General features: G+C 45.5%; 2 protein-coding genes across 5 annotated transcripts in view; one reads left to right on the top strand and one right to left on the bottom strand.

Moving 5' to 3' along the window:
* The window catches only part of PRICKLE2 (prickle planar cell polarity protein 2), a 251,058-nt gene extending 245,801 nt beyond the window's left edge, over positions 1 to 5,257 (top strand). For all 3 annotated transcript variants that reach the window (XM_083600660.1, XM_083600661.1, XM_083600662.1), the window contains one exon: positions 3,580 to 5,257. In XM_083600660.1, coding sequence (XP_083456786.1) covers positions 3,580 to 4,448 — 869 coding nt within the window. In that variant the 3' untranslated portion in view covers positions 4,449 to 5,257. The remainder of the gene's footprint in view (positions 1 to 3,579) is intronic.
* Positions 1 to 22,013, bottom strand: part of LOC310757157 (uncharacterized protein C3orf49) — a 285,131-nt gene that overhangs the window by 104,343 nt on the left and 158,775 nt on the right. The window lies entirely within an intron of this gene.

Raw genomic sequence — 22,013 nt, 5'->3', positions numbered from 1 at the left:
GGGATCAAGCCAAGGTCACCTACTGGCTACACAAGTGAACAGAGGTTTAATCTCACATCTTTCAGATGGCAGCCCGTTAGGTATTTAATAGGCCAGACCTGCGATTACTGTGTGTTGGCATGGCGTTTTCACGTTTATCGCCACAAGTATTGCACAAACATTGCTAGAGTGGATCATGCCTTGTCCCTCATGTGCCTGTGCACTACTGCCCTCTCCTGGACAGGAACAAAACTGCTCCTCTTCGTATCACACACACATTGTACAAAAGGCCTCTTTTCAACTTCCAGTTTCCATGGTGAAAAATCCGAATATGGTATGGACTTGTACTTGTGCCTGTTCTCAGGTCCGGTACGCATTATGGCAAGAATTTTGCAGTGGATCTTCATGCTCCAAATGACTTGTAATTAGTTGGAGGTGGGGCATAAATCCTTCCTATGGTACAAATATAGAACAAGTATATAAAGGTCAAGCCTTTTGCTTGTAAAATGAACAGAAAGCTAAATACCACCCAACATATTGGGATCTAAGGCTGATTTAGTCAATATCTCCAATAACTCCAGATGTGCTGATATTACCATTCTCAAATCCCTCACACAGTCATACATGCAGTAACCTTTCAAAGCCATTCATTCAGACTTTGCTGCTGTAGCCAAGAACAAGTTTCATCACAGTGGTTGAAAGGAAGGGGGGGGACTAGCAATTCAGAAGCTTTTGAAACCTATTCTTTCTTCTTAAGCAGATTTTCAAGCTTGTCTTCCAAAGCACGAGAGCTGCAAACCATAAAAAGGTTGAAAGAGAGAATCTGACAAACTTGACCAAACTGTGGACTTACAGAAAACATATTGGAGACTGAGTGCATCACATGGACCATATGACACACCCACGCACCTGTTCTAGAAGCTTCCTATTTCTGTTTTCCATCATGAGTCACCAGAAAGCTCTGATTGCTTTTATGAAGTGAACACTGCACACTTAAAATGGATTAGATGGTTTAAAATTCTGACAGGATCCTGTATTTTTAATCCTTAAGATGAATTATGCAGATATAGCAAAAGCAACAGGCAAACTAATGGCTATTGCTACTTGAATCCTCTTCACAGTGAGGAAATATATTATTTCCTTTTGAAAATCACTTGTTTCTTCCCACATCACATCTGACCAGAAGGTTACATATGTATCTACGTGAGGTAAAACCTGAGGAAATATTATCACTCCCATTGACCAATCTTTACATTTGCATATGAAAATTCTCACGCTGCGTTCTGAAATTTTCAATTTGTGCATGGATATTCAAAGAACATCGTCATCATCATCAAAATTTGTATACTGCCTTTCAGCTGAAGATCCCAAGGTGGTTCACAACAGAAAAATGCAGGATGAGAATACAAAATACATAAGAAAATAAAAACCAATAAATAAATAAATAAATAAATAACCCCCCCAGTCACATTTAAAAAGCCATAAAATGTCAATCAGCCAAGGGCTGGGTTATAAAGAAACGTTTTTGCCTGGTGCCTAAAGATATGCAATGAAGGCACCAAGTAAGCCTTCCTGAGGAGAGCATTTCACAAACAGGGATCCATCACAGAAAAGGCTTGTTCTCATGCTGTTGCCTTCCCAACCTCTCATGAAGGAGGAACACAAAGATGGGCCTCAGATGATGATTGCAGGGTCCAAGTTGGTTCCTATGGGGAGAGGTGGTCCTTGAGGTATTGCAGTCCTGAGCCGTTTAAGGCTTTACAGGTCAAAACCAGCACTTTGGGCCCAGAAACTAATTGGCAGTGCAGTCCGGCCAGGATCAGTGTAATATGCTTAAACTGTCTTGCTCCGTTGAGCAACCTGACCACCGAATTCCGCACTAGCTGAAGTTTCCGAACCCTCTTCAGGGGCTGCCCAATGTATAACACATTGCAATAATCTAAGCTAGAGGTTATCAGAGCATAGACAACAGAAGTTTGGCTATCCCTCTCCAGATAGGGGTGCAGCTGGGCCACCAGCCAAAACTGATGGTAGACGCCTCGTGCTACTGAGGACACCTGAGCCTCAAGTGACAACAAAGGATCCAGGAGTACCCCTAAGCTACAAACGTGCTCCTTCAGAGGAAGTGTAACCCCATCAAAAGCAGGCAATCTCCCACCCATCTGGTCTAGGGAATTACCCACTAACACTGTCTCAGTCTTATCTGGATTGAGCTTCAGTTTGTTGGCTCTCATCCAGTCCATTACTGAGGCAAGACACTGGTCCAGCACTTCCACTGCCTCACCTGCAGATGTAAAAAAATAAGTAGAGTTCTGTGACATAAGCATATTGCTGACAACGTACTCCAAAACTCCAAATAACCCCACTTAGTGGTTTTGTGTAGATGTTAAACAGCATAGTTATGTTTACATAAAAGTTAGGTATTTTAAGTTAAGAATTAATTTTCTAGTATGGTGGTAGATTTGGGCTTGTGGTAAGGTTAACTGTTGTCAGGGCTCCATTTCTGTTTGGATGATGCAAAATTCAACTGAGTGAATGAAGGAACAAATTATTTTCAGTAGCTTTCAATTACTCAGCTCTCAAGCAACTGTTGGGTGCATTCTGATGAATAAGAAGACATGTTGGTCATTTTTAGCATAATGTCCATTCCAAAAGTTATTTATCTGTGGCATAGTTTGTTTGGAAGGAAGAATCTCATTCATATTTTGAATTTTCAGATTGCTGCAAAAAATTCATTTTGGTTTTAGCGTCTTCACATATGGCCTGAATAATGTGTATTAGTTGGGGGAAAATGCGTGAAAATGCAGACAGAAAGCAATAGCAAATAAACATTTAGATAGAGCCATGGTAAGAGCGGCCAATGAGATGGAACAGAGAGTACCTAGAGGCTGCCATTGCTGACGGGTGTCTGAGGAGGAGGAGGGTTCCTTTGCTCTTTCCAGCTGCTGTCTAAGGCAGCAATGGAATTAAGGGATTGGCACGAAGTGCAGACTACCTAAATACACCTACTTTGATGGAGCGCAATGGGGACAGTCACCCAATAGCCCCTGTCCCATCATACCAGTCCCCATCCTTTGTACCGTCTAAGTAATGAAAAACACTCAGTAATGTATTAGGTAAAGGTAAAGGGACCACAACTCTAGGGTTGTGGCGCCCATCTCGCTTTATTGGATGAGGGAGCCGGCGTACAGCTTCCGGGTCATGTGGCCAGCATGACTAAGCTGCTTCTAGCGAACCAGAGCAGCGCACGGAAACACCATTTACCTTCTCGCCGGAGAGGTACCTATTTATCTACTTGCACTTTGACATGCTTTTGAATGGCTAGGTTGGCAGGAGCTGGGGCTGAGCAACGGGAGCTCACCCCATTGCAGAGATTCGAACCGCCGACCTTCTGATCGGCAAGTCCTAGGCTCTGTGGTTTAACCCACAGCACCATCCGCGTCCTCAGTAATGTATTACATGCAGACAATTACACTGCCTTTGTAGAGATACAGCATCAGAGGTCAAATAGCCATGTTTGCAGTCCAGTACCATTGAAGAAATGAACAGAAACCACAGTCTTTAATTCTTTTTCTTTCCCCTCCCCCTTGTTTCCAAAAGGACTCTCTGCGGATGGTGGGGCCAAGCGGCAAGAGCATCTCTCTCGATTTTCCATGCCTGATCTAAGCAAAGATTCTGGAATGAATGTCTCAGAGAAGCTGAGCAACATGGGGACCCTGAATTCCTCCGTCCAGTTCAGGAGCGCCGAGTCTGTCCGGAGCCTACTTTCCGTTCAACAGTACCAAGATATGGAAGCCAACCTGCACGACCTCACTAACCCCATTGGGTACAGGGACACACCATCCCGTGGAAGGATGCACCAGAGCTTTGACTATGACGGTGGGATGCCAGGGAACAAATTAGCTGGGCAGGAAGGTGCCCGGCATCCTCCCATGAGCGAGCGCACCCCAAGACGAACTAATCTCCGAGATGACGACCGGCGGTATCGCCCCCACAGGCCCCGGCGGTCCAGGCGCTCCCGCTCAGACAACGCCCTTCACCTCGCCAGTGAGCAGAGCTACAAGTTGAAAGAAAGGCCCTCTCTGCGAGCCAGGGAAGACTACGATCAGTTCTTGCAGCAGAGAAGTTGCCGAGAGACGGCAGAGCAGGGCGCACGGAGAAATCTGTACGGCCAGTGTCCAAGGACCGTATCGGACCTTGCTTTGCAGAACCACTTTAGCGAAAGGTGGGGACCCTACTTTGCTGAATACGACTGGTGCTCGACTTGCTCCTCCTCCTCCGAATCTGACAACGAAGGCTACTTCCTCGGGGAACCGATCCCGCAACCCAGCCGCCTCCAGTACGTCACTGGCGAAGAGCTCCTTCACAAATACGGCTCCTACAGCATGCCGAAGTCTTCCACGCTAGGTGGTCGAGGACAGTTACACAGCCGGAAAAGGCAAAAGAGCAAAAACTGCATCATAGCATAACCACGTTGCCCAAACACAGTGTTGGAGAATGTAACTACTTCATCAACTTGCACTGTTGTAGGTCTTAAAAGTGCTTTTCATTGTAACGGAAATACCTGGCGAGCCGGGAGCTGTAAGAAGGAGGTCATAGACAAGGGTCTATAAATAGTCATAATCGTTGGCATGGTGAATATGTTTTGCACATTTTATTTTGGGGATGGAGGGAGGGATAAAATTTATTTTAGCATGTAATCGTCACAAATTTACCTCCTTCCCACAAGTAGCTGCCACCCACTTAATACACAGTTCACCCTCATCTTTTAAGTTGCCATTGTTTTCTATAACCAGCTTCTAGTTAATTTTCTCTCTCTTGATTTTCATTTTCATCACCTGCTTTTGGTCATTCTTCTTCCAGATTGTGTAAGTTATTTCCATTATTGTTCTGTAAATGCAAAGAAAATGAGAGTTTGGAGAAAAATATTTTTGTATTTTGTAATATCAGAGGAATTTCTGTATCTTAGGAGTCCCTGGGAATCTCATGCGTATCCATCATGCTTTTCAGCTAGAGCTAAACGAACACAGCTTCAGAACCCTTTCTCTTTTGCCATCAGATTTTTTTTTTCTGGATCAGCAAGGCTTTCCTTTCTGCACCTGCTCTAAAAGCAAAAGAGCCTCTTATAAATTCATTAGCTCTTGCGGAGGCCTACAGGGTTGTTTTTAAATAATAATAATAATAATAATCTACTAACACTTGCATTTTATGTTATTCTGTAAAACGAATACAGGCGTCTGTTACCGAAACGAAATAAATAAAAAATACGTTGCTGTTTTTCCAACGACATTTAAGCAAAACCCGTAACCACCAAATGTTTGGAAAAAGAACCCAGGTCTAAGAAGGAAGTTTACATCTATTTGGAGAGGGCTGGAGTCGCTAAAAAAAAAAAAAATTCAGCTACTTTTGGGAGGATAGACCAAAACAGTTGTAAATGGTTCAGTTGTGTGGTGTCAGCATGAACTTGTTTTGAGTATAGAATTGTTTTCTGGTGCTCTAGTTTCCTGGCATTTGTTAACTGCTGTTCATTACCAAGAGGTAACTTCAACACTGCCTTCTTCTGAAATTCATAATGAAACGAATACATCCTAATCATGTCAGACTTAAAGCCTACCCTTGGGAGATAAACACTTCAAACCCATTACGAAGGCAGTTTGAAGGGCCTATCCTCAGGGTAGAATGGAGTCCATTCTTTGGAAGTAGAACAAAGCAACAACAGCTTCAACATGGTAGTTATATACATAGGGCTCAAAGTGTACTGTGTGCTATGGTGGATGTGATTTTTTTCTCTGTATGCTTTAAACAATTGGGAGATTGACACCCAGATGTGTTCTATATTGTTTTCAGATGAGACAGCGGGAAAGAAGGAAATTCTTTTTTTCTTTTTTTCCCTTTTGGTTGTTGTACTTTTTACTACAGGGCTGTAAAACGGGTTTCAGTAGACCCCCAGCTAAATAGGATCTTGCCAGCTTACACCACCTGTGGAGAACTGGGTGGCTCTGTTAGAACAAGAGTCAATGGGAATAGATGGCAAAACCCAAATTGGTGTGAGTGGAATGGGGCAGACAAACAAACAGACAGGTGTGGGAGCCCTGACTCTCCAGTTGGACCTAAGAAATGGGGTCTTTGGGCCTGCTCCAGCTCCACTGTGGAACAGGCCTTGGATCAATGTACTTGTAACGCTGAGGGAACAGATGGCCTTGCCTATTGGAAAGCAGTGACTTGGAAGGAAATCTCAGATATGGATGTATCCATAGCACAGCTAAGAATCTTTTTGTTGTGCATAAGGAGAATGTGATAATTATGATTTTTTTTCCACAAAAAAAAAATAAAGAAAGAAAAAGAAACAAGGTGATGTATAAAAAGAAAGACTTTCTTGGCTTCGATGAATGAACATATTGGCCCAAACAGAAAATATATTGGTGTGTTTTTTTTACAGTAGATTCTATTCGGTGTCATCTCATTAGGGGGTATATATTTATTTCCTTTTGACTCATTTTATGTTCAGTGGAATAGAACCCACAGTGTCTGTTATCATTCTGATGTGCCCCATTGACATCTCACAAGAACACAGTTCCCAGTGCATTTCAATGAAGCTGAAGCGCACAAAGCTGTCCATGACATGTAAGAGAGCAAGGGAACTTGTGTGGGCTGCAGGTTCACCTCATAACCCCTGGATCTTGGGAATGGCAGTACGGTCTGCAGTAATCATTTGACTTACACTCACAAGTGGAAACATGCTGCAATTTCCCATTTTGTCTATCACACCTTGTTAACTAACCATGGTTTGTACAAACTGCCGCTTCCCGTGTTGCCTTTTCACTTATTGGACAGAACCATGATGACCCTGTTAACAATGTTAAATGGATTAGAAATGGTAGACATAAACAGGAAATTTGGAGGGGAGGGAAACCTAGATATGGTTTACTAAATGTATAAGCATGATTCATTTAGGCTGGGGTGGACCCTGTGGCCCTACAGACATTGGTGGACCCCAGATCTCATTTTCCCTGACCCTTGGGCATGCTGGCTGAGGCTGAAAAGGGTTGGCAGTCCAACGAGACCTGAAGAACTACCCCTGATTTATGCCCTGGTCAAATTAATCAGTTCTTAAGTTTGTTTTAAGGTATTAGGGCACCAAGAAGTTGGCATATTGCATATTGGACCCAAAGCAACTAATGTGACTGAACCTCCTGGAAAACAATGAGACTAGTACTACTACTATTAGCACTAAATTTTATTTATGAAATACTTTATATGAAAAATTCAGCCTGCATTGAACAAGTACCTATCCTAACTACATTTTATGCATTTGTTATTTAAATGATCGTTTTAATAATAAGATCTTTAAAAATGCAGTTTATCAAGGTGTGACTCAATCAGACATGATTTGAGGATTGCTGTCTATAAAGCTGCAGTTCTCTGCCTGCTTACCTGGGAGCAAACCCGTTGAACTCAACAGGGCTTGCTTCTGAGTAAACATGCATAGCATTAGGCTGTAAATCCCTTAGATGTCTTTAATGTGCTGTTTTCAGATAACCAAAGGAATGGTTTGGAGGGAGTTGCATATGCATAATACCTTTATCGGTAGTCCATAATTGCCAATAATTACATATAATTACTTCTTGAAATTACATACAGATTGTTAATTGGGGACAGATCGTTAACTGGTGTTAATCAGCATATTCCAGAGAGGTGTAGAGATTCATGGCGATGCATCAAGGAGAGGAAAAACACACATGTGCTGAATTTGACAACCGTCACTCTCTGATGCACTGGTGAAACCCCCCAAATACCAAATGTAAACCTGTGATTCCACCCTTAACTTCCTAAAAGTTTCTATAGCAATTTTAGATGTTAATGGCGTCAGTCAAAGAAAGAAGGAAGCAACCAAGAGTTGGCAACATGTTGAATCCTTTATCTGTCTGAAGAACAGATTAAAATGTGCGAGTTGGCAGGTGGAATCAATGTACTAATGCCATGGGTAGCTCAACACCAGATACTATTTCGTGGACAAAGGCTACATATAGTCTTAATATTCCGTGAAGCCAACAGCTCCATTCTGCACATGCCTCTTGAGAAGTAAGTCCTACTGAGTTTCAACAGGACCTACTACCAGTTAAGCCTATAGTGCAGCCTACTGAACGCAGTAAGACTTCCAAGTAATGATGCCATGGTTGGCCAACAAGATGTATAACGCTGCTTATATGAAGCCCTAACAGGCTGGCTGGTCAAGTGAATTCAGAAGGCCAGGGCAGCTACCTTTGACAGGGCAAGTCAGTCCCAGAGTGTGGGCCAGTTGTGGGCCATTATCATTATCAAGTCACCTTATCAGAAAACCACCTAAACGAGTGTTTGTCTCTTTCTCTGTGTATACTGTGTGTGTATATATATATATATATATATATGATGCTTTTGAATTATGGTGCTGGAGGAGACTCTTGAGAGTCCTGTGGACTGCAAGAAGATCAAACCTATCCATTCTTAAGGAAATCAGCCCTGAGTGCTCACTGGAAGGACAGACCTGAAGCTGAGGCGCCAATACTTTGGCCACCTCATGAGAAGAGAAGACTCCCTGGAAAAGACCCTGATGTTGGGAAAGATGGAGGGCACAAGGAGAAGGGGATGACAGAGGACAAGATGGTTGGATAATGTTATCGAAACCACCAGCATGAGTTTGACCAAACTGCGGGAGGCAGTGGAAGACAGAAGTGCCTGGCGTGCTCTGGTCCATGGGGTCACGAAGAGTCGGACACGACTAAATGACTAAACAACAACAACATACACACACACACACACATATTAATCCTGCACACATTATCCATCTACACATACCATCTTTCCTGCTGCTATTAGGCGCAATTGGCTGTTGCCATGAGATCAAGTCCACATAAGTCCATTGATTAAAAGCATGGGGAAGACAATGTGAATGGAAGAAGAAGCCTTTACGTCATCCTTGTTGCTGGCTTCTCCCCTGGGACTTAAGTGGATCTTTACCTGGAGGATGAAGCCGACCATAGAAAGGTCTAATGAATTCCTCCAGGCTTATGATAAATACTACAGGCGAATCACTGGTGTTAATGAATTGGATCCCAAACAACAGGAAGCTAAAGCAAACCACACCCACATTTTTGTTCCATCTGTACTCTACAGACAAAACTGAGGGTTGGCTCCTGTTAGAAAGTGTCCGCGATCAAAGCAAGACGAAAGCAGGGACGTCTGGACATGCTTTTATTGCAGGAAGCCCCATCAATGGAAAGGTTTTGCAGAAAAAGAATCCTAAGGCTGCAGGGGCTTGGAGAGAGCAATTTAGTGCACTGGGCTCATCAAAATGCAGGGAGTTGCGATAATCATAGCTAAGAAAATGACTGTATGGCATAGCAGAAGAAAGTCCCTTGGTGGCAGGCAGGTATTATAATAGGCAGTTTGTAAGGAGAGCCGAAGGGATGCAGGTGGCGCTGTGGGTTAAACCACTGAGCCTAGGACTTGCTGATCAGAAGGCTGGCAGTTCAAATCCCCGCGACGGGGTGAGCTCCCGTTGCTGGGTCCCTGCTCCTGCCAACCTAGCAGTTCAAAGTGCAAGTAGATAAATAGGTACCGCTCCGGCGGGAAGGTAAACGGCGTTTCTGTGCGCTGCTCTGGGTTGCCAGAAGGGGCTTAGTCCTGCTGGCCACATGACCCGGAAGCTGTACACCAGCTCCCTCGGCCAACAAAGCGAGATGAGTGCTGCAACCCCAGAGTCGGTCACGACTGGACCTAATGGTCAGGGTCCTTTTACTTTTAAGGAGAGCCGATAACAGTAGCTTTTGTTTACTTGCCCAGTAAGGCTCTGTGTTATTTTCTCAGGGAAACACTTAACAAGGTAGAGAAGTTCAAACAAGGGGTGGTAATCCCTGGAAGTGGAGACTTAAATGATGCAAAGGACACTAACATGGGCACAAGAATAAAATAAGTAATAAATGTTGGAAATGTAAAGAAAAAGAAGCATCTTTTTATCACATGTGGTGGGAATGTAAGAAAGTGAAAAGCTTCTGGGAAATGATATACAATGAGATGAAAAATATGTTGAAATATACATTTAGGGGGGAAAACAGAAGCATTTTTATTTGGCATTGTAGGGGAGGATATTAACAGACAGGATAGTAAATTGTTTTTATATAAAGAGGGGTGGGATAGTCCAGGCACAGGTTCCCTCTAAAATAGCCAAAGTTATTGCGGATCATGGTCTTGTTAACAGAGAATCATAGAAGGGTAGAGTTGGAAAGGACCCAAGGGCCATCTTGTCCTACAATGCAGGAATCTCAGGTAAGGCACCCATGACAGATGGCCACCCAACCTCTGCTTTAAAATCTCCAAGGAAGAAGAGTCTACAACCTCCCCTGGAAGACCATCCCACTGTCAAACAGGTCTTAGTGAGGGTGCATACACCTGGGTGTTTGAGAAGGGTTTAGTTGAGATTCCTGCATTGCAGAGGATTGGGCTAGATGACCCTCAAGGGGTTCCTTCTAACTCAATGATGCTATGATTATATGATCAGCAGCACTTAATCTCTTCTAGGCAAGTCCGTTAACTGACTGGCTTTCTCTTAAGATCCTATTCATCTTAAAGATGCAGTAACATAGATCAGCATGGGGGTGTGCCCGCAAAGGGGGCTGCAGAATAAGATAGTTGAAATGTGGGGTGGTCTGTGTGCAACAGAGATTCCGTGTCCCATAAAGAGAGGAGCGAAAAGAGAGATGCAACTCCCTAACGTTAGCTGTTGCTCCACCGTGGAGTCTCGGGACAGAGTGACAGCCATCTGTGAAGTCGCCAGAAGAAAGCTGTGTGTGGCACCAAACGCAAAGGCTCTTTCCTCCTCGTCTGTATGACAGCTGTTTCCATTTTGAGGGCCTCGGAGCAATATCTGCAAGAAATCAACTGCAGGAGCCCATGCTGCAGCAATATGCCAAATTCCAGCGTGCGAGTCGGGCCCTGTTCTTAGCCGTTTTGTGTGTGAGCCTCTCTTAAAGTTCTCCTTGAAAATCAGGCTGTGTCAAAACACACCTAACCCTGTTTGGATCGTCTGAGCTACATCTGTTTCTTTTTAGCAGTACAGTGGTACCTCGGGTTACAGACGCTTCAGGTTACAGACACTTCAGGTTACAGACTCCACTAACCCAGAAATAGTGCTTCAGGTTAAGAACTTTGCTTCAGGATGAGAACAGAAATTGTGCTCCGGCAGCATGGCGGCAGCAGGAGGCCCCATTAGCTAAAGTGGTGCTTCAGGTTAAGAACAGTTTCAGGTTAAGAACGGACCTCCAGAATGAATTAAGTACTTAACCCGAGGTACCACTTTTTTTAAAAAAATTTAATTCTGCCTTTCCAGCCCTTCCAAGGATCGGAGCAATGAGCACTGTTGGGGAGAAGAAAGCTGCCTCAATGAGTTGTGCGAAATCTTGGCTGCTGGCTGCCAGCATCGACGAATCAACTAACAGTTGCTCTGCATGAAAATGGCAAGATCTGAATTTAAATGGAAATAGTTGGGGTGGACCTGTACGGAAAGGCAATCTGGAAGAGCTCTTCTATTGGTTCGTGTGATCTGGAGATGAACCCTTGAATTCCACTGAGATAAAACACATTATCTAAGAGCATAAGTACATAAGAAGAGCCTGTTGGATCAAGCTATCCAGTCGGCGTACTGCTCTCACCATGGCCAACCAAATGTTTATAGGAAGCTCAAAAACAGGACCTGGGCCCCATAACATTCTCCCTACTTGGAGGTCCCAGCAGCTGGCTTTCCTGTACCACCACTGCCTCCTGCTTGAAAACACAGCAGATGAGAGCGCTGTTGTGCTCAGATCCTGCTTGCAGTATATTCCCAGAGGCATCTGGTTGGCTAGATGGGTCATTGGCCTGATCCAGCAGGCTTTTCTTATGTTCAAGAACAGATATCTAAAAATAGAGACAGTTCCTGGTAACTTGGAACAGTCGGAACATATGGCTATGCCTTATCTGCAGTTCCTCTTCCCAAAATTGGGGAGTGATTGCTATAAAAGAACACATATAAACATCAAAAGCAGAATAAGAGCCCCACCACTTTCAGTAGGAAATATGTCATGGCCTGTTTATCTAGCGTCCACTTCATTCCTTCTAACATGCCGCCCCCTCCCCCTTGTTTGGGTATTGTCCCCACATTCGCAGAAGAGGTAAAAGGTAAAGGACCCCTGGTCCAGTCAAAGGCGACTATGGAGTTGTGGCACTCATCTCACTTTCAGGCAGGGAGCCAGCATTTGTCCACAGACAGCTTTCTGGATCACGTGGGCAGCATGGCCAAACCGCTTCTGGCACAGCAGAACACCGTGACGAATGCCAGAGTGCACAGAAACGCCGTTTACCTTCCCACTGCATTGGTACCTATTTATCTACATGCATAGGTGTGCTTTCAAACTGCTAGGTTGGCAGGAGCAGGGACCAAGCAATGGGAGCTCACCCCGTCAAGCAGATTCGAACCGCCGACTTTCGGATCGGTAAGCCCCAGAGGCTCGGTGGTTTAGACCACAGCGCCACCCGCTGTGTGAGTCAAAAGCTCACAGGTGTTAAGGCGGGATCATTTCCATGACCCAAAATATTCAGTTCTGCAGCATTGCAGATTGTGAGCGACGCTTTACGTTGACATTGTGGAAACACCAGCATGCTCACACCCGGGTCCCAGCTGAATTCAGAACTTTTTGGTCACTGCATTCCTAACCTTCATAGCAAAGGTGAAAGAGACTCTTAATCTAAGGGCTGTGGGTTTGATGCCACATGTTCAGTGAACAGATTCCTGCATTGCAGGGGCTAGATGACTCTCATGGTCCCTTCCAACTCTGCAACTTTGTGATTCAAAGAAGGAAACCCAGTAACTCTAACACATAATCCTTGAAGAAGATTCTAGGACGCAAGCAACATACAAGCGAGTTGACAACACAGGTACTAAAGAGAGCAGCAAAGAGTTAAAATGTATTGTTTGGTCCCCCCCCCCCCCGCTCTGTGAGGCATTTGCTATCAGGTAGGTGAGGAAACTGTTAACGCTTCCTGCTCATCTATGATTAACTGCTTCTGACACAATGGATGGAAGGAGCTACACCAGCCGGCTGTGTTCTGCTTTGTAGCCATCTGGCCCCGCTTGCTGCATCCCTCTTTCTCCACAGGCCACGCTCTGGACGACCTGCGTAAGGGCAGATGTGTGCCTTCGAAAGGTATTTCCCTCAGAGCGTTCCTCGTCGCAGGAAATCGTGACCTTAATCTCCTCCTGCTTATTCCCTTAAAAGGTGGCTGGGCCGAAGGCGAGACGAAATAGAGACACAGCTAATTTCATGTGTTGGAAGAGTAAGAGAACATCTCTCTTGAGGAACATGCAACAAACATACTTGCAAGCATTATTGTTATACAGACTGTGGCACAAGCTTGTCAGGGAACGGGTGCCAGTTTCTGCTCCAGGACTAGGGTGCCCGCACTTGCATCCACTGCCTGTTTATTTGATTTATACCCCCCGCCTTTCCTCTCAGGAGCGCAAGGTCACATGCCCTGCTCTCTCTTCTCCTTGTTTTATCTTCACAGAAACCCTGTGAGGTAGGTTAGGCTGAGAGACTGTGACTGGCCCAAGATCACCCAGAAAGCTTTAGTCTGAGTGGGGATTCGAACCCTCATCTCCCAGGTCATAGCAGAGCACTCTAACCACTGCACCACATTGACTCTCATTATGCACTCATTATGTGAAGTGCCTCTAATTATTTGATTTGCCAGCTGAAGTCCACCATCTCTCTGTCGCCCCCTCCCTTCTCTCCACAAGATGCTTTTGACACCTATGGCCTTTTAAACCTCCTACGCCCGCCACCCCCATTCGTGGGTGGGGTGGGAAGGACAGAACAGTGGGTTTGGAGTTAGCTAGTGTGGCCTCACTTTTCTCCTCACAAAATGGTATCTGTGTGTGTGTGTGTGTGTGTGTGTGAGAGAGAGAGAGAGAGAGAGAGAGAGAGAGAGAGAGAGAGAGAGAATATGCTTGGGTAAGATTATTATCGATCAGGTTATTTTTTTCCTTACCCTGCAATACCCATCTTTGGGTAGACACAATTTGGGTGATGACAAAGGATTAATTCCTCTCCTTCCAATGCAAATATGCTCCAGTGATTCCAAACTACATTAGTAATTCAGAACCAGATGTATCCACCCATCTAAACTGTCCTGGAGTGATAAAAATCAACCTGGAGTGATCTTGAGTTCTCTTTGTGTGCCGCAGACGCACTGGGGGTATGACTTGCCATTGGTGATGAAGGGGGGGCTGCTGCTTTTTCTCCTTTCTCTTCCTCCGGCTCCCTCAGTTTTGATTTCCCCATCATGTGTGCTGGAGAGGGGGTGATGAAGAACAAGGTAGCCAGTGTGCTGCTGGAACAAGGTCTGGACTTGTGTTCGCAGCTGGGGAGATTTAATGAGGCTGCGTGCTGGCCAGCTTCCTTATTGACAGGGCTGTCTGAGCTTGGACGGTCAAGGTGTTTGTTCTGGTGATGAGTTGCCTGGCAGCCAGCGTCTTGGGCACCCAAGCGGCTCTGGCTATTCAGAAGTAGCTAGCCAGTGGCACTGAAGCAAGGCTTGGCTCGATGCTTCACTGTTTTCATCAGAGCGGCATAACAGCTGAGGCCTAGCCCTGCTAAGCAAGTACGGCACAAGAAGCATTTTCTGCGAAGACTCACCATCCATACAGACACCAGCTTCCTCCTCCTTCGTCTCATCCCTATGATTCTTGGTTGTAACCCTGAGGTGTGGTCAGGCTAATGGAACAAGCAGAACAGCACACCCTCCAACGCTTGGAAGCCAAAATCTGGGACGCCATCTTCCCAGACACCATCCTCCCATTCTTTATTGCAGAAGCATGATGGCGGCCATTTGGATTGCCATGATCTCACGTGATTTCGGGCCTCAGTCCCTCCCCTCAAAAAAGTGCTTTTGGGGGCACAAGTTTATGGCCCTGAAACAAGTGGTTTTTTTCTAGGGGAGTGGAATCGCAACATGAAATTGTGAACCAAATGGCTGCCATGCTTTCCCAAAAAGAATGGATTGTCCCTCTTTTTCAAGACATTTGTGGGGTATGGAACACGCCATGGTTGAGCTCTCAAAGGAGAGGCATTTTGGAACAGGGCTCAGCTTCTATCCACTTCCTCTCTGACTCTATGTGTGTGTGAGAGAGAAGGGGGGGCGGGGAGGAAGGAAAGCAGGAAGGAAGGAAGGAAGGAAGGAAGGAAGGAAGGAAGGAAGGAAGGTGAATAGCCAATCTTGCCTTGTGCTAGGCTGAGAAGAGGCACAGAGGCTTGAATTGCTCTCTGTGCTGAATCCAAAGCTATGACTTTGGGAACACACCTAGAAACCTAATGGGGGAACAAGCTCTGTTGGAAAGTTAATGCTGCAAGCCCTTCCCTCTTATCCTCAGGTGGTATATACAGTGGTACCTCGGGTTACATATGCTTCAGGTTACATACGCTTCAGGTTACAGACTCCGCTAACCCAGAAATAGTGCTTCAGGTTAAGAACTTTGCTTCAGGATGAGAACAGAAATCGTGCAGCAGCGGTGCAGTGGCAGTAGGAGGCCCCATTAGCTAAAGTGGTGCTTCAGGTTAAGAACAGTTTCAGGTTAAGTACGGACCTCCGGAACGAATTAAGTACTTAACCTAAGATACCACTGTATGTATAAATAAAACCAATACAGTACAAAGACAACATCGTCTCCAGTTTCCTTTCCCAGAAAGCCAAACTTGAGGTATGCACGGGAATCTCTCTCCACCTGGAGTTTGGGGTGCATGTAACTTTTTAAAAAAAATACTAAATAAATATTAGTTCAAAACCAGTCTGTGAAATGTTTAGGCTTCTCATATTCTGGAGGCTGTTGTGGTAAAAATGGCTGCTTTGTCAATGGGCAACCTAAGGGGGGGGAATAGTTTCTTGGAGACAAGCATTAGAAGAATGTAAAAGAAAATAAGGGGACTGATGGCAGTTTGGTTAAATACATAGCGACTCATCATTATTCAGAACTCATACACCATCATGAAGTGAAATAAACATAGTAGCTAATTTCCCATTTCACTAATGGCTTTCCTGCCCAAATCACCCTAGGTCAAGTGGCCGGCTGGTGGCATATTCGACAGATGAGGAGACATTATCACATGTGCAGCTGTGTGCGCAAGGCCAAGCGACAAGGCCATCCTGCCTCTCTTGTCCCATGAGCCCTCAGCCCTTCTACTGCAGGGCTGACACAGCATCTGTCAGATTAAAAATAGAATAGAAGGCCTAAGGCCACCATTGCAGTCCATCTGTGGTCTAGAGGCTTGATGGAGAAAGGGAGACTGGGATGGCCTAGCTGACCCAGGATTGCTCCATGCCTCACTCCTCTTTTCAGTATCAGCAGGGCCTCTAAAGTCAGGGAAAGTGAGACTGCCATGGGCCAAGGAAGGCAAGGTGATGTGAAATCTGGTGGCACTACTGCTGCCTAAGGATGGATAAATAAGTCAATTTTCCTTTCTCTCTAATTTTTCTAGTCTTTTCAGTTCATCACATTTCCATATCGTGAAAATTCATCAGCATTTTAGTGCAAATTTCTCCCAACATACACATTTTTGCATGCTATTTTGGCTAATATATACGGTACATTTTTTTAAAAAAAGTGATTTCTCCTGATAGAATCTATTTTGAATGATATTTTGACTGATGTATGCACACTTTGAATTCGTGTAACCAGTATTTGCTTGGATGACTGCATGGCATGGTTTGGATAAGTGTGGATTTCGAATGATTCCTGTGTTTTGGTTTTTATGTTGTTTTGGAAGGTTTCTCCACCATTTCATTTGCTGCCAGCAGTGCCCATTTCCTGAAGCACACTCAGTGAAATAGCCTGGCCCGGGGCTGCCCTGCCTTCCTCTATGGCAGATTTGGCTGGTTATTTTGTGCAATTTGGACACACAGGCCTTCCCCTGGCTCTGGGCGCTTCCACACAGCTGCTTATGGTGCTGCTCCTGCATGAAAATTCTGCGTAGTGTCCACATGCTGGCACCCTCATCAACATGCCACCCCATATTATTTCCCCATCTAATCTGGATTTACTGCCTCCACTGAAAAGCCAATAAAGAATTAAAATAACAGCAACGTGGAAATGGCAGATCCAGATTAAACAGAGGGGGGAAATATATGAGATGGCTTTTTGATGAGGACACTGTGAAAAAACTACAATGCATGTGTTGGAAATCACATGCATCCTATCCTTTTGAGCCTTGCTTAACATGGGTGACACACCATACTTTCATTGGTGACACATGTGGACATCCATCTATGTTTACAAACCCCACCCAGTGTCTCCTGGTGTGAGAAAAAAATTATAGTCTTAGGCCTACGCATGTGACAATGTTGAAAAGCTACTGAAATGGATAGCTTTCGATTTATGGCTGCAGGAGCTGCTAGATGCTCCCATTGGGCAAGACAAAGCCAGTAGCCACAGACTTCCTAGGTCTGTTGTAGATCCAAGCAAATTTCATCACGTTGCTCTCTCATTTGCCACTGTCAAGATCTAAACGCAAGGTGATATCCGCCGTGACTGCTGAATCTTTGGACTGGCATGCTTATTATGTTTCTACAGAATTGTGCAGGCAGATCTAATTAACTGAACCTGAGAACTCTATTCATGCAATATAATTTCCTCCTCTGCCCACTGTACAGTCAGACCCCTGCTGCTTTCGTTTTGGCTCAAGACTTTATATTGCATGGTGTGATTATGGAATCATTTTGGAGAAGAGGCATTCTGTCCAAACTGTAGAAGAGGTAAGAATATGTTCTGCTCCCCTCCCTGCAGTCTCAATAAGAATTGCCCTCCCCGCTATAATTAAAGAAAGAAAAAATGCAGACACAGTGGCATGCTAGCCAGCTAGCATAACACTACACCATGAGAATATTTTGTTGGGGAAATTACAAGTAAGGGGTCAAGAAGGCTAGGCGGTGATAAAAGAAGATGACTCGTCTTTATTTTCTCTCTCACACACTCCAGGCAGTGGGGACATGCTAGGTAGGAGTGGAAAACAATAGAAACGTATTGGGATATGGACTACAATGCTTGAGGAAAACAGAGAGAAAGCAACAAGCTCTGGAAAGTGTTTTTTGGGAGGGGCAAGTGTCTGTCATTCTCTGAATATGTAATGTGAAACAGTGGGGTTTGCTGCTAGAGCATTGCAGCTGTGTACCTTCACCTATGCTCAAACTAATAACTTGTAAATAAACTTACATATCACACAATGCCATTAAGCTCCAACGACCCCCTTTGTAAGGAAACCAAACCCAGGTAACCATGTGCTCCTGGAACTTCTCACTACTTGGCTAAAGCATGACAAGCACAGCGATATATCCACCACAAAATGTGCGATGGACCTACCTGCTGAAGCAGTCCTCCCTCCCCCAGGGAATCTAGTAGCAATTTTATCTGACAGGAGGATATCAGTTATGCCCAAGGAAATGGGCAACTGGATCCAGCGGGAGACGATCCGTCTTTCACAGCAGTGCTGAGTTTGCTCGAAAGAACGAAGAAAACAAGGTCAGCCGTAATATGCTAATTCAATCTGAGTAAGTGACACATGTGGAAGAATGCATAATTCAGTCAATCACGTCAAGTATGAATTAATTCACAAACGTGGTCATGAATGGCAAAATGTTGGAGTACTTTGGTCTGTTTCCGTCGAAAGGCTGCAAACCAATGCTCTTGTGAGAGGGGAAAAGTGAACTTTACAACCTGGAGTGGAAGGAGGGCAGGGTCTATAGCAGAGTAGGCTTTTGTTGTAAGTGAGCAGGATGGATCCTGAGTAAGGGGCAGGTACATGGGACGCGGGTGGCACTGTGGGTTAAACCACAGAGCCTAGGACTTGCCGCTCAGAAGGTCGGCGGTTTGAATACCTGCGACGGGGTGAGCTCCTGTTGTTTGGTCCCAGCTCCTGCCAACCTAGCAGTTCAAAAGCACGTCAAAGTGCAAGTAGATAAATAGGTACCGCTCTAGCGGGAAGGTAAACAGCGTTTCCGTGCACTGCTCTGGTTCGCCAGAAGTGGCTTAGTCATGCTGGCCACATGACCCAGAAGCTGTCTGTGGACAAATGCCGGCTCCCTCGGCCAATAAAGCGAGACGAGCGCTGCAACCCCAGAGTCGGCCACGACTGGACCTAATGGTCAGGGGTCCCTTTACCTTTTAAGGGGCAGGTTCCCCACAACTCCCCGTATACCTCCCAGGGCAAGGGTTGCTTGCATGATGCCCTCCAGAGGGTGTTGGACTCCCATCAGATGCCATCCAGCATGGCCAACGATCAAGAATGATGTGTGTTTTAGTCCAGAACCCCTGAAGGGCAACACCACCTGTCCTATGGGAATGAAAGGCCATGTCATGAGCTGCCCCCTGTGGTGAGCAAGTGAACTGCAGGTGGTGGCTTTCAAATGAAGCACTGTACCCTCAGCCCCCAGGGTGGTCTCCATCCACTCAGCCTGGCCATTGGAATCTCCTGGACAGAGAAGAGCATGGCAGTCAGGCCTGGTGTTAGCAGCTAGTCAGATCAGGCACTGGCCAAGGGCCAGGAGCTCAGAGGGGCCTTTTCACCAACCAAGCCTAACCCTGCTGCCACTAGCTATGATGCACGTCCGCTTACCTGCCTGACTGACCCCCTCTCTGCAAGGCCCTTGGATAATTGGATGTGTTGAGACAGCAAGTGAGTCGTTTAATGGGAAACGTTCAGATCCCATGTGTGGTGGACACCAACCCATCAAATTGCACAATACACAATGCCCCAATCAGAAATGTGGAGCTGGGGGAAAACATTATATGGTTGGAAAGCTGATAATGTAAACCTCGAAAAATGGGAGTGGGGAATTAGGTGTATGCGATGCTTTTTTCCTGGGGGGACACAGTGGGGCACATACCCCTAAACATTTTGTGAATCTAAGTTTGGCCTCATTGAAGCGCAGTATTTCAATATGAGTAGGAAAATGAGAGTACCCCTAAACATTTTTTTTAGAAAAAAAGGCACTGGGTGTATGTGTTTATTAGGCATTTAAATCTGTGTCAGAGATAGCATGTACACAATTATATAAGGGTAGAATATTGTTTCCATACCTCAACTGCCCAAACCAATGATTTTCAAGCAGTGTGCCATGGCACCCTGGGTTGCCTTGAATGAGGGTCAAGGGTGCCAGGGGTAACACTGGCCTCCAGTGGCGTAGCGTGGGGGGTGCAGGGGGGGCCGGCCGCACCGGGCGCAACATCTGGGGTTAGGGCAAATCCATGGGTTAGGGGGCACAAATCCATGGGTTAGGGGGCGCAAATCCATGGGTTAGGGGGCGCAAATTACTTGCCTTGCCCCGGGTGCTGACAACCCACGCTACGCCACTGCTGGCCTCTGTCCCTCTTTCCTTCCCTCCCTCCTCTGATGCCCTCTCACGTCTCTAACTCCCAAAGGTTTGCATTTGCTGCAGCAGCTCTGACTGCACGTTCTACAGGTGAATGGTGCCTCTGGGGCTGGCCAGGGGGTGCTGGCTGCAAGGAGCTGAGGCGGCCTCAGAGTAAGCAAGCAAGCAGGTGAGGGAGCCCAGCCAGCCAGTCCGCCAGTCCTTGCTGTTGGGAATGGGCAGGCAAGTGAGAGGCCAGGCAGATTGAATGTAGTTGGTCAAGGGAGCCATGGACCTTTTAGTTGAAAACCTCTCACCCGATCCATATTGGATTACTGTAATACACTCTATGTGGAGCTAACTTTGAGGGTGACCCAGAAACTACAACTAGTCCAGAATGTGGCAGCTAGGCTGGTGACCGGGAGTGGCTGCCGAGACCGTATGACACTGGTCTTGAAAGACCTACATTGGCTCCCATTATGTTTCCAAGCACAATTCAAAGTGTTGGTGCTGACCTTTAAGGCCCTAAACGGCCTCGGTCCAGTATACCTGAAGGAGCATCTCCACCCCCATCGTTCAACCCGGACACTGAGGTCCAGCTCCGAGGGTCTTCTGGCGGTTCCCTCACTGCGGGAAGTGAGGTTACAAAGGACCAGGCAGAGGGCCTTCTCGGTAGTGGCACCCGCCCTGTGAAACACCCTCCCATCACATGTCAAAGAAATAAACAACTATCTGACTTTTAGAAGACATCTAAAGGCAACCCTGTTTAGGGAAGTTTTTAATGCCTAGTGTTTTACTGTGTTTTTAATATTCTCTTGGGAGTTGTCCAGAGTGGGCAGGGGCATAAATGCTAAGTTGTTGTTCTCAGTGTTTTGTGTTTTTTTTAACAAAAAAATGTTTAGGGGTACTCTCATTTTTCTGCTCATATTGAAATACTGCTCTTCAATGAGGCCAAAATTAGATTCACAAAATGTTTAGGGGTATGCATACCCCTCGCGTCTCCCCCCCCCACACACAAAAAAGCACTGATGATGATTAATGAATCCTCCTTCTATAGTAGATAAGAATTACTGTGGAGAAACAAGCCACTGATTCAAGGTGTAAGCAAGGTAAGGCACATGGAGTGGGTGTGGATGCGGAGTTTCTGATGCACTTGGAAAAATCTATTCTAAAACAATAACAATAACCCTTGACTGCACTCAGTGGTTGCTGCTACAGAGAGAGAAAAAAACCTGAAAATGTGTATGCATACATCGAGAATGAAAATTTATCTGACTGAAATAATCCTTACCTGTGAAAAATAATCAGAACTGGCAGGCCTTGCTAAGATAGTTATCACTTCATGACAATTGGTGTTTATTTAGCAGTCAGGTTGGTAAAGCCCTCAGCGAGTTCATTTTCCCTCTTTTATTTGTGTAATTTCGCTCACACTCTGAAGACGGAAAAGGCCTATGCTCTGCTGCATCTAAGGATTTTCTTCTCTAAGTCAGTGCCTTTAATCTTAAATTACGTGCCTCATAAATATTCTTTCTAGGCTGACACAGGATTAGAGTCAAGCTGCTTTATTTTGGCGCTTGGTTTTAATTAGTTTGCTTTTGTGTCTGCGCCACACTCGCTCTTCATCA

This window comes from Podarcis filfolensis (genome assembly GCF_964270895.1).
Source record: "Podarcis filfolensis genome assembly, chromosome: 2".
Taxonomy (NCBI): domain Eukaryota; kingdom Metazoa; phylum Chordata; class Lepidosauria; order Squamata; family Lacertidae; genus Podarcis; species Podarcis filfolensis.
The sequence above is the reverse complement of the archived record's forward strand: the minus strand, read 5'-3'. Positions and strand labels throughout refer to the sequence as shown.